Source organism: Thunnus albacares, chromosome 10, assembly GCF_914725855.1.
Source record: "Thunnus albacares chromosome 10, fThuAlb1.1, whole genome shotgun sequence".
Lineage (NCBI taxonomy): Eukaryota > Metazoa > Chordata > Actinopteri > Scombriformes > Scombridae > Thunnus > Thunnus albacares.
The window spans coordinates 24469063-24484823 of NC_058115.1; the positions used below are offsets into that span (position 1 = coordinate 24469063).

The 15761-nt window shown below is 38.0% G+C and overlaps 2 protein-coding genes across 2 annotated transcripts; one reads left to right on the top strand and one right to left on the bottom strand.

The window, feature by feature from the left end:
- Positions 1-2434: 2434 nt before the first annotated feature.
- On the bottom strand, positions 2435-4683 carry LOC122990521 (signal-regulatory protein beta-2-like). The gene is made up of 6 exons (XM_044363881.1): positions 4399-4683; positions 3926-4258; positions 3350-3706; positions 3022-3153; positions 2847-2905; positions 2435-2740 (listed from the first exon to the last, which is right to left on the bottom strand). Exons 1-6 carry the CDS (start codon positions 4439-4441, stop codon positions 2618-2620), a joined length of 1047 nt encoding a protein of 348 aa, XP_044219816.1. The 5' UTR covers positions 4442-4683; the 3' UTR covers positions 2435-2617.
- A 6786-nt stretch (positions 4684-11469) lies between these two features.
- Positions 11470-15324, top strand: LOC122990113. The gene is made up of 5 exons (XM_044363234.1): positions 11470-11512; positions 11635-12000; positions 12122-12463; positions 13932-14048; positions 15314-15324. The coding sequence occupies exons 1-5, from the start codon at positions 11470-11472 to the stop codon at positions 15322-15324; spliced, it is 879 nt and encodes a 292-aa protein (XP_044219169.1).
- Positions 15325-15761: the final 437 nt, after the last annotated feature.

The following is a 15761-nucleotide window of genomic DNA, read 5'->3' on the forward strand; positions in this document are numbered from 1 at the left end:
TTTTTCAGCTAATCAGAGAATCTATGGATGTCCTACTTGAGGTTAGTTATGTTTCTGTTTGCCTTCTGGAGCAGCTGTCAGTCTTCACAGGGCATTGTAGCTCCTGATACAATCAGACTGTTGTGAGGGAGACGGATGTTAGCCTCACAAGTGGGAGACCACGACCGAGTTAAAGTTCCCCTCCACTCAAAAATGTGTTTTGCTTTTTCTTATTTCACTTGGATGTTGGACCTTCACTGAGCAGAATGATGTATGTTTAGTGTTTGACTCAAACACTGGTTTCACATTAATCTGCTTAAGTGGGAGAATTTCTCTGTGTTCACCTTAAATCTGAGTTTAAAGGACATGGCTGGCCATTTTCTATATTTGTCTCATTGTCAACAAATTGCATGTGGAGAAACCAAACCAACAATGAATAAATCTCACTTACAGGTATTGTCTGTGTATCCGAATGTCATTCTTCTGTGCCATAGACCTCCATAGTTATCCAAAAACTATTAAAAACATGTCAATGAGCCACACTGTTGCACTGGATGACATGTTTATTCATTATGTTTGGGCACGGTAGTCTGTTCAGAAATGGCTCCAAACACTAATAACAGCGTCTTCAGTGAGTGGTTAGATCATTTCATTTTGTGTCACTATTACAATTAAAAAATGTCAAAATTGTAGTCGTACAATATTGTGAACGTTTAAGAAATGAACCATTTTATGAGGTCACTATAGAGTATTTATATTATTGTCAAATTACATTAATTTCCCAAACTAACTTGTAACTTCCATTGTCTGATGAATGTTCATCATGAGAATGATGATTCAATACTTTTATATATGTGTAGTGAACATATAATTTCACATGTTATATGACATTACAGTGTAGTTTCCAATGTGAAAGCACTTCAACAATGACTGCTCAGTGCTCAGGGGCCAGCAAGGGACTGAATCTGGGCACATGTGTGTGTAACTGTAACACCAAGACCTTATCAATGTGCTCAAAGTCTTGTTTTGTTCATTTCTGTCTTTTAATGAGACACAAACACACTGATATGACATCAGGAAACATATTCCCACTGTGAACACACTCAAGGTTTTGCTTTTATTAACAGGAGCAGCAAGAGCTTCTCATAATCTTGGACATGACAAGTCAACAGTGGATCAATCAAACGACCTGGTAATTATGCTTCTGGTAAATATGTGGTGGTGTATTTCCCTGCTTTCACTGGCTAGGTGAAGAGATCTTGAAGTGGGAGTGTGATGAGTATTTTGCCTACTTTTTCCTTTTTCATTAAGTAAAGTAAAGTGAGTTCACTGTTAAGTAACATAATGTTTGTTCCTATATAATGAACATGGATAGAGTATGTATCTTAGAGTATGTATCTAAGACGATGTTAAATAATCAGATATGTCATTATAGACAAAATATAGGAACATTATAAAGTGCATGAAATAAAGTAAATGAACAAGTGCACCAAATGATTTTAAGTCAGTACTTGTTGATATTGCTCACATTTTTAATACAGTCCTGTTCAATAATATAACACATCTGCTACTTTCATGACAGAGGAATGAATAATCAATAACACATTTCACATTTAGGCTAATGACACTTATTAAATAAGCCACCTAAGAAAGTAACTTCATTGTTTAGTTAATGATGTTACAGTCGTAATCTCTAAGTTTTTTATAAACACACAAATATTATATTTTTTGCAGGATGGTGAAACAACAGCAGTGAACTATACAGCGCTGGATTTCTCCACACAGAAAGTGAAAAGAAGGAATAAAATGAGGAGAGAGAACACACAGGAGTGTGTACTACGATGTTAGATCAGATTATCACAACCAGCAACACCCCTCTCTATAGGCAGAGCAGGACCTTTACACTGCTCCCCAACTCTCTGCAGAGGTCTGTAGCTTAGCTTGTTTTAGAGTTACAGTATGATGTGCACAGACAGCGATAGGAGGAAGTTGAATATCAGTCAGAATGTGTTTTCTGAAAAGTGTTGCACCCAGCAGATTTCCAGACAGACTGCTCTCAAAAGTTGAGAAAGATTTAGTTCTTGAGAAAAACAAACAATCTCACCTGCTTTTCATTTCAAAATATACATTTCATGATGCATATTTGCTTATTTAAAACTAAAGTAAAACATGTACACAAACATCAGTTTCAAGGAATTGATAGATAAGCGTCATATGAGATTTTCAAACCTTAAAAATGCAGATCAGATAAAAAAGGCAAATAGGAAACTTTCCTCATGGCTAATTCATTTCAAACCAACTCTTTCAAGATTAATCTTTTAAAAAGCCAGTTTGGGTGTCATCACAAGCTTGAGACAGTAAACAAGATATAGAAGATATGGTATGCTAAAGACTATTCTAAATGTTTAACTATTAGATGTTATTTTTGCAGCATGATGATTAATTTTCTTTTTTGAAATAATGATATAAACAGAATGATACACCAAAAATCTTTTATCCAAAATTGAAAAATCATTGTGTTACAGAGTTCAGAGGTGAAAGGCATGTGCTAGAGCAGCTTAAACACTATTTTCACAGATAATGTGACAGAAAAAAACTTAATATTAGAAACAATCTGGTGTGTGAATTAATCTGACCCCTAAGCCCTGACAGTATTGTAGACACAATTTTCTTCTGCTGCTTTTGCATTTCTTCTCCCTGCTTTGCCAGCTTTCTTCTTGGTGAAGGTTGGTGCAGAATAAACCAATGAGTCCTGATATCTCTGAGAAAATAAATCCCAAAATATTGTGAGATGGGAAGTCAATGTAAGGATGTGCAAACAGATAAAACATGCTTCTCAAATTACATATTATCTTTAAATTCCTTACCTGCTGACTTTGTTGGCCACCACTGGCTGTTTCAGTATTTGTTTGCAGAGAAACAGCAGCTGTATTATAAAATAATAATAACATGACTTATACGCAGCACTGATGTGAATCTAAAGATGTTATAGCTGTTACTGAATACTGTTTGATAGATTAATGTTTGAGTAATTTTTCTTACCGTTAAAACAATCACAAGATTTTCTCTTGATGCCACATATGAGGAAGGCTGTTACAACTAGACTTATAGCCAAAGCAGCACACAGCAGGTAGATAATTGTGTTGGCCTTCTTTAAATTCCACCTGCTGACAACTGAAGCATCATGAAAATAATAAAATAAAATAAATAATTTGATGTTACAAAGTAGCAATAACTAATTTATGGTATGTGAAAAGATAAAATGAAGAAGAATAAATGTTTTTTGATAGTTGATCTAAATGGATTGTACTTGACTCCTAATAAAACACATAGATAGGGTAATTTCACCATTATATAAAAATTAATTTACCTTCAATGTCCAGTTTAGTTCCATTTCCAAATAATATCTCCCCACATGTGGCCACAGCACAGTAGTAAGTCCCAGCATCAGACGAGCTGACCTTCTTAGAGAAGTTGTAGACACATTTCTGTGGAGAGCGAGTCTCAGGACTCTTTTCACATTCATCGCTGCTGTTTCCATGAGCGTAAATAAAACTGGGATGAGATTCATCTGATCCAGCTCTGAACCAGTACACTCTGTGTTCTTCTGAACACTTTTTATTCTCAGAGTCAGAGAGCACTGAACACTGGAGAGTCACAGAGTCTCCTGGATGGACTGGATCAGATGGAAAGTCTTGAGTGATGGCAGTGATATCAGGTTCTGGTCCTGGGGAAGTGAAAATACAAATTATGAACATGTTTTACTCACTTTAATGAAAACAGTTACACACGTTCATTCATATATGAAGAACACTTTCTTATAAACTATGGAAACATTAAAATGTAAATATGTAAACTGCTGTTATAAATAGTTTTGAATGTAAGCAGATAAACTGATGATTACATTTAAGGAACGTGAAATCTTTGCTTGCTGACTTTTATTTACCTTTAATCCTCAGAAATGTTCCTTTCAATAATGTCATGTTAAGTAGGTGTACTTTTATACAGTAATAAAGTCCAGTATCGCTTAGCTTAGCTTTATTTATATGCAGGACAAATGTCCCAGGCTCTTGTTTTGTTGTAATGTGAGTAATCTTATTAACACGATCATGATCAAAGGCATATGTTCCTCCCAAGAATTCAGGTACGTTTCCAGAAACAAGCCTGATCCAGAACAAGGTGGTTGCTGCAGACACAGCTTTCTGTCGGATACATGTCAGAGTCACATTATCTCCAACATTAACAGTCTTTGTCACAAAGATCTGATCGTCTGCACATCCTGAAAAAAAGATAAAAAATAAACACAGAGCAATAATAAACAACAGACATGGCTTCATATATGCTTTCTGCTAAATTGCTGCAAGAAGATGACAATATAATTGAAATAAATCTAGAGTAAAGCTGACTTTATATACTTACGCCCAACTCTGAGCATGAGCAGGATATAAAATCCAAACAGCATTTTCTTGTTAATTCAGGTAAGACAGCAGTTAATTTAAACAGGATCAGAAGATGATCCGCCTTCATGTAATCATATGAAATGGGAGGGAACAATTTCAGAACAATCTGATTGGCTGCTCGTTATGTTGGCGTTTCATTGTACTACCACAGTGGAAATAATATCAAACATCTTTCCAACCTAAACACATGAAACAACACCAACAGCAAGCTTTTGTTTCATGTTTCATGGTGTGTTTCTATTACTGACACTGAGAGTAAACACAAGAGATGATTTTATTCAATCTTGATGTGAACCAAAATAATCTCAAATACTCCTGTTCGTAACATTTTGTCTAGTTTTTTCTACAATATTTGGATGGACTTTTCAGCTGATAGTTATGGTCAAGTTGTTTAGGACACACACAAAAATCACCATAAATTGGAATTAACTTTATCCTGATGGGGTCATGTATCAAGAAATGTTTGGATGATTTGTCAGATTTTCATTTGTGGGAAGAAGTGACACTTTTAGAGCATTGTTGTCATTACTATAATATTTGTTGGCCAGTAGCCAGTTTCCAGAATCCCTAAAAAAAAAAAGGGGGTGATATATTGTCCATTTCCAGCACGATTTATCTCAGTGTTTTGTCTATACTAACCCTATCAAACTCATAATCAAACTAAAAGATGTTCAGAGACATCTCTCCAAACAAAACCTTGATGTTGAGTAATTCTGCAAACCCAAGATTATGTTTAATGGTGGAGATTTCAATTGCTCAAGATTTCGATTACAGCAACTTAAAGTCCCCCTCACTCAAAAATGTGTTTTGCTTCTTGTTCCTTCAGTTGGATGTTTGGCCTTCACTGTGCAAACAGAGTTTTACACTGGAAGGCTGTTTTCACATTCATCCACTAAAGAGGGAAAGTTTCTCTGTGCTTGTTGAAAATCTGAGTTTAAGGGCTGGGCCTACGAGCATGATTTGTGACATCACAAGTCTTTTGTAAGCTAATGTAGTCCAATTTATACAAGTGTGATGTGGACATTTGAAGCCTCCAGTGCACATACACAGAGAATCGACTTTCTGTGAAGAAGGACACATCTTGTTTCCAGCAGTTAAAATTTTGAAATGAACAATATTTACATAAGACATTGAGCAAGTGTTCAATGTCTTTTATTTTATTTTTTACTGCAACTTATAGTCCCCCTCCACTCAAAAATGTGTTTTGCTTCTTGTTCCTTCAGTTGGATGGTCGGCCTTCACTGTGCAGAATGATGTGCAGAGTTTGACACCAGAAGGCTGTTTTCACGTTTATCTACTGAAGAGGGAAAGTTTTTCTGTGCTTGTTTAAGAGGTGGGCCTATGTGCATGATTTGTGACATCACAAAGATGGAGGGGCCATCTTGAATATTGTAGGAGGCAGCCAATCCAGCTGTTCCACATCATCAGTGATGACCCGCCCATTGTGCCTGTCAGTCACATCAGCAGGAAGAGCTGACGACTCTTGTCAGGGGGCTGGTGAAAGGAGAGCAGAGCACAACGCTGTCACAGAAACTAATTCAGCTGCATGCAGTTTAGAATTCTGACTCAACTAACCTGCATGTTTTGATCTGAGGAAGGGGACTTGTGTGAAGGGGAGAAAAATCACAAATAAAATAATATCAAGATTTGAACCCAAGACCTTGTTGTTGAGAGGCAGTATGTTAATCATTGAGAGACTTTCCCAAAAGGGTATTTTTTGTATTAAAAGGAAGCTTTTCACATGCAGTAAAACAGTAAAAATGCCACCTTACTACCCCATGAACAGTGGTGGACACATTCACAATAACAAGACAGAACCAGTTGACATGATAATGCAGTCAAGTGCAACACCGCAGGCTCTGGTATCAAAAGAATACAACAGTGGAGGTTTCTGACACTCTACTTCCTTCACCTACTTATATGTAGGTGTAATTGTATAGAGAATGAAACTAGATAAATTGTTAATGTAAAGGGTCAAAACTGCAGCAAAACTTGTCTGAAGATGCATTTCTATTTGTGGTTGAGTCTGACAGTCTGACTACTACAAGTGTTGAACAACACATCAAAATTATCGTACTGTACAGATAAACCAGTGGTTCCCTGACACAGTGGTGTGTCCAGCAAGGTGGATACAGGAACAGTAACAACTGCAGTAAATACTTTCATGTACTTTGTGCCCTGCTTTGTACTTTCTGCTTTTTCTTTTTGTGTACAGTACTGCTGGCAACTGACAAATAAACAGACACAGATAAACACACATTCACAATCAACACTAGCCAACAAATGACGCATGGAAAGTTAGGTGTTATTGTGGTTGGGCTTTCAGTGTAAGGTGTTATTTTCATTGGTAGTTGCTGTGAGAGAGGGAGTGCTCATTCACTGGTCCCACCCCAGTCGATTTCAACCATGATCTGAAAGTTAAGTTTGTCCGATTATTATTTGACCTCCTTACTAAAGTTTGTTCATGTGTCTATGGTTGTACCTTTAAAAACACAATTTATAGACATTATTTGTCCTTTAAATGAGCATTTCAAACAATAATTTCAATTTGTTCAATAAAAATGAGACTACCGAAACCTCTTGCAGCTTGTCTGTCCTGCTTTAATCTCACCACCTACAATATATATCCTGTTGAAGCTCACAGTCAGGTCTGTTCTGAGTAAACAGCCTCAGTTGTTGGTCAAAGGGCGGAGAAATGGCCCACCACAGCTTTTGTCATTCAGTGTAGCTGTTGCATGTGGCTTTGCTCGCCTGTTCTCAAGGCAGACGTGCAGAATGTATTTACAAAGTGCTATGAGACAAGAAAGATGGAGGTGTTTATTCCTTTGAGTAGCTGTCTCCTTACATTTTTATGCTGCATATTTTTAGTAAACATTTTCTTCAACAAAGAAACTTCAACTTACCTGTGAGTTCTCCACATCTCTTGACTGTCTGTGTAGGTTTGGCCACGTTTCCTCAGGCTTTCCCCTGCAACTGCCCCTCAGACCAGCAGACTACCACTTATGCTGTAGTTAATATTATTTCAAATGTCTTGTTTCCTCCTCTTATCCTGATTTGAACATCCAAATTCTATGAAATATAGGTTTGGAATTAAATTAGTAATGTTCTCGTTAGGCTATTCATCTACTTTAGTGTAGATTACACAAACAAAACAACACAAACTGCAGGTTCAGGATGAGCGCTCTGTGTGATGCACCAAAAACACTCAGCAGTGTAGTAAACATCATGGGACAACGTAGGTCCTGGATGTGCTTGTAACTATAAATTGACAATATCGGTCATATCAATATCACTTATAAATATCAGACAGTAGCTCACTAATGTTTTTCACCTTTCTGGTCTATTTCACTGCCTGTGGAGATCTTGTGATTCCCGTTCCCACTGGAGCAGAGGGAAACCCTGAAAACCCTCTGCATGTAAATGGGAATATTAGTGTAATATTCATTTTCATTAGCCATGTAAACAGCTTATTGGGAAAATTGCCTTTTTTCTGAATAAGGGCAAAATCTTTGTACCGAAAATCATTTGGGTTTTGTCTTTACTCTGGGGACAGGATCATGGGTGCCTGGTTATGTTTTAAAATAGGGAAGCAAACTTATTGTTGGGGGGCGTAGCACTACTAGCTGATGTAGTTGTAACATTATACAGGAATGAATAATCATAACTTCAAAAGCATTTTAACTTACATTATCTCAAATCAAGGACTATTTTAATGCACAACTCAGAAGGTGATTTTTGCTCCTCAAGACTTAAAAGGGCCATTTTAGTTGAGGACTAGACCTTACTGCCAAACCACCCCTGAGAGTAAACTTGCACCTCTCATTTACCCTGTATGAGAAAATGAGAGAATAATTGTAATAATGACAGCACATCACAGAGCAGCCAGATAAAAGCAGAGATCATTACATGGAGCAATAATTCCATCCAAAGTCTGACTAAAACTGAAACATAAAGGTATGGTTAGCGATTCTAATCCAATACACTTTTTGTCAAATTCAGTGAATATCTTCTCACGGTCCGCTAGCTGTGTGAGCGTCGAGAAAAAAATCCAGTGTCCATTCACAACACTGGCTCTGTAAATGGGCATGCAAAAACAGCGGCTTGGTGCAAGCCACACAACACTACTCTGACCAATCAGCAGGGGGCGTTCATGCTCGTGCACAGGACAGGGGGAAGTCATCAGAGCAGCTGTCTGTGTGAGGACATGATAGTCTCCCGTCTCCAGCACCCGACTGGTGGGGGAGGGCTGACGAACTGGAGAGAGAGAGGCCGTGGCCAATTCATATGGAAAGCGTTTTCTCACAACAGATACGCTCCATTTTATTAAATGTATCAATCCACACTGAATCCGAGACATTCTCATGGAGACCCCCCGCGTTTTTTTATGCTCCAAGTCTGTTTCTGTCATGTTTAGTGAAGCATAATCTGAGCAGACAGCAGTTTAAATCACACAAATATTGTGCTATATATGTGTTTTGAACTCATTAACTGATCAATGAATCATAAATACAAACTGTCGATTTCTTCCTGTAGAGCGGACATGCAAACTTTTTTGGTTCAGTAAATTTCTGTAATTCAGTTGGCCGCTTCTGTGGACAGAGACACCCAGGTTGAGTGAGTAGTGAGGAGGCCGCAGAGAGGCGGAGAGTGTGGATGGACTGTTGTGCTCACATGAGATGATTTTTTTCCCCACTCATGATAAAGTGTGAGAGGAATAGAAGTGACTCTACAGCTGACACATCGCTTTGTACTTGCCATATTTCTCTTTTGGTTGTTGCCATGGTAATACGTGTCCATGAATTTGGAGGGCGGAGCTTCTGAGGGAGCACGAAAGGAGTGGTGTTTTTGTTTGGGTGTTTAGTTCAAATATCAACAGTCTTTCTCCAGAATGACTGACTTTACCTTTAAACAAAGCAGTATGTAGAAGTCAAAATAAGTCACTTTCCATCGAACATTTGACTGTTTGTTAATTCAGACACTTTCGCGCCGTAGGGAAAAGCTCCGCTCTCTCTCTAGCCCCATTTACTCATCCCATTCAAGGTGGGAATACTGCCTGTAATCCGCCTCACTGTTCTGGTACAGATACCGAGTGGAGGGGGAAGAGTTGCTCTGCCAATAAGCTGGCTATAGAGGTAGTCACAGAACCGGATTGACTGTGTGTGTAAAACAGACAGCTGGCACAGCGGGACAGGGAGCTGACGCTGTTGTGTTAGCCCATATTCAGACCAAATCAGGCGGTGTGGTGTACAGCTGCAGGGTTGAACAGAGGTGTTGAGGTGTTTGTGCTTTAGAACGTAACCGCTGTGAAACAATAAGAAAATAACATTTTATTGTTCTGATTCACTGGCTTTCTCACTACCAGCGCTCCCTCTCTTCTTTCACTCTCTAGGTCACTCGACCACAGCTGTCATCCCTCTCTCACTAGTGCTCTCAGCTCTCTCTCTCTCTTTTTCTCGCGTCTTTTTAAAAATGAGTTGAGAAGCCGACAGAAAAGTCTAACTTAACTTTTAATGTTATATAATTTATGTAACGTCTGGAACGCTGGCATGCTATGTAAAAGCACACACAGAGACGGCTTTAGGCTGGCTTTGTGGGGATCAATGTAAAGAAATCAAATGCAGCTCAAAGGCAGATCATCTTTACGGCTATAATGCGGGTTCTCTGTATAAAAGAGGCTTTCTCTTCGGGGACTGAACCAACTCAAAGGGTGGTCCAAAATTGTGTGTTTTTTATTACTTGTTTTTGTCAATTGCTGAAAATAGTAAAATGATCATTGATATAGGCTGCTTAAATATAATCACCTGATTGCGGGGACTGTGTGATGATACATTTATTTTTAAAAAGACAAAAAGTGGGGTAGCAAAACCATAACTTTGCTCCCTCTAATTGAATAACGGGGATGCATTTGCTCCACTTGCTCCATTGCTCAGGAGCCTATGGACGTGCTGATATTGTTGCATCAGGCCCAGTTGTTGTGGGTTAGTAAATAGCTCCAATGTGTAAACTAATTTCCCATTAAAAGCCCTGCACACCAACGGCACACCCACACAGGTGATTTCACTTATTCTGGCTGATTCTCAGATCTGTGTGGGTGTCTACAGGCTGTTTGATTGACATCTACATGACTCTATTGTTGGTGTTGTTGCATCTGTTACACCTTTATCATTGTAATTATTTCGAGTAATCCAGTGACCTCATCTAGACCCAAGTATAGTTTTAACCTTGCCAGGGTGAACCTGAGCAGAAGCCTAATCAGCCAAAATAACTGAAGGCACCTGTGTGTGTGTGAATAATTTCAAACTACAGTATCGTGTTTACTATTTCTAACTTCATTACAGGCACCTCTACACATTTGTGCCGACAGTTTCACGCGATTTTACACTTTTACACTAGCCACATTACACACACTGGTGGTAATGTGGCTAGAAACACAGCATTGCTACAGGAAGAGGAAAAGACTGCTAGTTAACAAACGTGGCTGTAAATAATGCAGGTTTAAAAGTAGTAAGTGAAGTAAATGTTTTTTCAAATGTTTTGTGAGGAAAGAGTTAAGCTTGTCTCAAGGAAGCACACAATGTGTTCTGGTAAGAAACAATGAAAATATAACTCTTTGTTTAAAAGAAAATTACAGTCATCTTCGTGCCTATGCCATGTGTGTGTGTTGGTAGGTGGCGATATCCAAACATAAAGGTAAAAACATCCATCTTTAAACACATGGACATAGTTGTTAGACAAAGGCATCTGTGTTTGTGCCAATCTTAGCTAAACACAAGAACAGGAAATTGAATTAATGATACTTCAAGCGGTCAGAATAAAGACAATGCTTTGAAAACAATACAAACACAACAATTACGTGCATGTACATCTCTTATCAATGGAAAATAGATCACTGGTTTGTCCAAGAGGAAGTTCATGTTCTGCGTTTCAGCCAATCACCATGATTTCCACTTTGTAAACGTTGATCACCTTATAACCAAACCTTCCATCTGGGTGAGAAGACATCAGTTGTGAAGACGAGAGCTGTACCACAATGATCCGACGACTGGCTGCTTTGATTCTTCTTACTGTAGTGTGTAAGTACAATTCTCTTTGGATGTGAAAAACCATTTAGTCTGAGCAGTCTGTGATAGTAATGTATATGAGACAAGGCCTTGTAAAAATTTACATTTTTCATTGTTTTCATGCTGTTGTCTAGTAAGTCTCTTTTGTTTTTCTTCAGCTCTGATTCAAACTGCAGAGGTTCCTCAGCTGATCTCTTTGACTTTGGTTGAACCTGGTGACAATGTTACTTTTCATTGTACAGTCTCTGAGAATGACAGATTCCTTCTCTGGTATAAGCAGACTCTTGGACATATGGGCCAAACAGTCGCTTCTGGACTCGTCGGCAAAATAACAGTCAGCGAACAATTTAAAGAGTCGCATTTCACAGTCTCAAGAGAGGATGCTCAGTATTCTCTCATCATCAGAAATGTAAGCAAAGAGGATGAAGCAACATATTTTTGTCAGAGTGGAACAGTATATTCACAGAAGTTCATCAATGGCACATTCTTGGCTGTGAATGGTAAAAAATAATTTGTGCCTTATTTCAATGATCATTTACATTTTTAAGTCATTCAAATAATTTAGATTGTGAATTCCTTTTCTTGCGTTTCTTTTTAATGTTATTTTACTGAACCACACAGACAACAATCAGCAGAAATCAGTCTATGTGAAACAAAGTCCGGAGACGGCATCAGTCCAGCTGGGAGACGCACTGACTCTCCAATGTTCACTGCTCTCCAAGAACACAACAGAAAACACAGATCAGTGTCCAGGTGTACGCAGTGTGTACTGGTTCAGAGCTGGATCAGGAGGATTTCATCCAGGTATCATTTACACTCACAGGAGTGATGAACGTTTGGAAAGGAGCTGTGTCTACAGTCTGTCCAAAACTATACGGGACTCCTCTGATATTGGGACTTACTACTGTGCTGTGGTCACATGTGGAGAGATCCAGCTTAGTGAAGGAACTAAAGTGGACACAAGTATGTATTTACAGTTGTATTTAAAGAATTAATAGATTTTGCATAAATTTATTTAGCCTGGTTAAAATATATTAGATTTTGGCTTTTTAATGTATCATTAGTTTGTTGCTTTCTCCAAAGTTTAAATTCCCCCTCCACTCAAAAATATGTTCTTCTTCCTGCTACTTCAGTTGGATCTTTGAACGTTAGCATGCAGAATGATGTACGTGCAGACTTCTTGTAACATTACAACTAGTTTGGAAGCCAATTCTGGTCTAGTTTGTATCTTACTCAAGTGTGATGTGGGAACTTGAAGCCTTGAGTGCACATACACTGAGAATTGACTCTTTGGTGAAGTTGGAAACATCTTGTGTCCAGCAGTTGAACTTTTGAAATGAACAATATTTACATATTCATAGATTATGGATTTGTAATAAGGGAGAAGGTGTAGATGCAATTTCAAGAATTTAAATGAGGTTTTTTTATATTTCTTAAAATATGTCTTGAGGGGATTTTTAAGAAGGTTTCATAGAGCCCTATTTTAACCACACAAGTGCAACAACAAGTGCAGAGTGGTAGGTCTTGGGTGCACTGACTGTGTGGGCATCTTCATGCACACCTGCTATTTTGGTTTATGTATGTGCAGCAGCACCAAGTGCAAAAAGGCTGGGTGAAGGTGAATGAAGATCAGTTGGTGTGATGATTATTAAATACTTTTTCAGTCAGTCACATTCCTGATCTCAGCTCAGAAACAGCTGTGCCAATCAAAGTTAAGCATGATAATGAGAGATGAACAAAGGGAAAGCTTTTCTTCAGGAAATGTCTGTGCCACACCATAAACACTCATCACCACAAATCCAAAGACAGATGGTGTAGGGTTTTTCATCAGTATTATTTTTATTTATTTATTAGTTTATTTGTCAGGGACGATGCAAAAAATATTGTAACAGGTTAAAATAACAGGAAACAGATGTATTGCATATAAGATTTATAGCCAAGGCTAATGTGCAACCCTTGTCCCTGGTTAGGCTTTTCTACTTAAAATAATCATAACGTATCACTACCAGAAATACATTAATTAAATAAAGTTCACAATAAATAGTGAGTAATAGTTGGTTAGGCTACTATAATAATGTTAAAATAAAAAAATAAAAAAATAATAATTTGATGGTGTTTATATGATTGCATTGGACTCACACTATTTCATCCATAATTATTATTTATAAATCAAATTGTGTTTATCAGCATTTATGAAGTCCAAAACTCAAATGAAAGAAGAGGATACTTTTGACTAAACAATACACATACTCTACGTAAAGAAAGTAAAAGTAAAAAGTAAAATACTCTTATTCCAACACCAACTCAACAGTTATTTAGATTGTTGACAAAATGTAATTAATGCCACTCAATTTCTATTAGCAAATGATTACTCCTGACAGTCCATTAATAAATAATGTTTAATGTCTCTTTGGAAATTTTTTGGTTCCAGGATCAGGGTTGGATCCAGTTGTCGTTCTACTTGGAGCGCTGTTGGCCTGCTGTGTGACTGTGATTGCTGTCCTTATTTTCTACATTAATGGGAGGAGAGTTTTTGAACATTGCAATGGTAGGTTCACCATATCTTACTTTTTGTTTCAATTAAATCAAATCAAATCAACTTTATTTATATAGCACTTTACACACAACACAGTTGATCCTAAGTGCTTCCCAGCACACAGAGAGGAAGACAAAACAAAACAAAACAGAGAAAAGAGAGAAAGAAGAGAAAGACTTACAGAAACTTCAGGAAAAAACATCTGGGCTGGATTAAGTTAGTCACAGTTAAAGGCTTATGAATAGAAGTATGTCTTAAGATGATACTTGAAAATCTCAATAATGGGGGAGAATTGGATGGTGGGAGAAAGAGAATTCCATAATTGCGGGGCAGTAATAGACTAAGCCCTGTCCCCGTAGCACTTTGTCCTGGACTTAAGGATAGACAGTAGTCTTTGGTCAGATGGTCTCAGTTCTCTGACAGTGTGATACGGGTATAGGAGTTCTGTAATGTAAGAAAGGGCAAATCCATTAAACACTTGGTAAACAAACAGAAATTTAAAATCAATTCTTTAGCTAACAGGCAGCCAGTGTAGAGAGGCAAGAATGGGTGTGATATGTTCCCTCTTTTTTGATCTTGTCAAATCTCATGCTGCTACATTTTGAACTAGTTGGAGTCGTGATAAACAAGATTGTGTGATACCAAAATATAACAAGTTGCAGTAATAAAGGTGTGAAGATATGAAGGCATGGATGACTTTCTCAAGGTCAGTGGTACAGAGAACTGATCTGAGTTTGGAGATGACGCGGAGCTGCATGAAACTTAACTTTACAACCTGATTTATTTGTTTGTCAAACTTCAATCCTGAATCAAAAATGCATGTGATTTAACAGAAGGCACCAATGGGCCAAGATGAGGAGAAATAATTTTGGTTGAATTCTGTGGTCCAAATAAAATAACTTTTTATTCTCATTGAGGTGGAGAAAATTTGCAGCCATCCAGGATTTGATGTCTTGAAGACAGTTATTGAGGTTGTTTAGTTTGTTGTAGTTATTGGGCTCTAGGTGGAGGTAGATCGCATAATCCGCAGTGAAAGAAATGTACTTTTGATTAATGTGACCTAGTGGAAGCAAATAGAAGGAGAACAGGATTGGACCAAGAATAGAGCCTTGGGGGACACCACAGGACAAGGGGCAGAAGAAGAAGATAAGTTGCTAATAGAGACATTGAAGGATCTGTTGGAGAAATATGAAGAGAACCAGATTAATGCGGGGCCATAGATCCCCGCCCACTGGCTTAATCTGTGAATGAGAATGGAATGATCTCCCGTGTCAAAGGCTGCAGTTAGGTCTAAGAGCAAAAGGACAGAGCAGTTACTTGAGTCAGCAGCTAGAAGGAAGCCATTTATTATTCTTAGTAATGTAGATTCTGTACTGTGAAGAGGTCTGAAGCTGGATTGGAATTTTTCAAAGATGCCCTTTCGAGCCAGGTGGGATAACAGTTGATGAAAATCTACAGTGTCGAGGATTTTAGAAAGATAGGGGAGTTTCGAGATTGGCCTGTAATTATTGAGGACTGTAGGGTCTAGATTCTGTTTTGTTAAAAGTGGCTTGACACTGGCTGGTTTCCAGGAATCTATTGATAATTGAAAGAATGCTGGGGCCAATGGTGCCAATAACGTCTTTGAAGAGTTTAGTTGGAATAATGTCAAGAAAGCAGGTGGAGGTTTTCATAGAAGAGATGATATGATGAAGTTCTGGTAGAGTGATGGAGTTAAGGGAATTT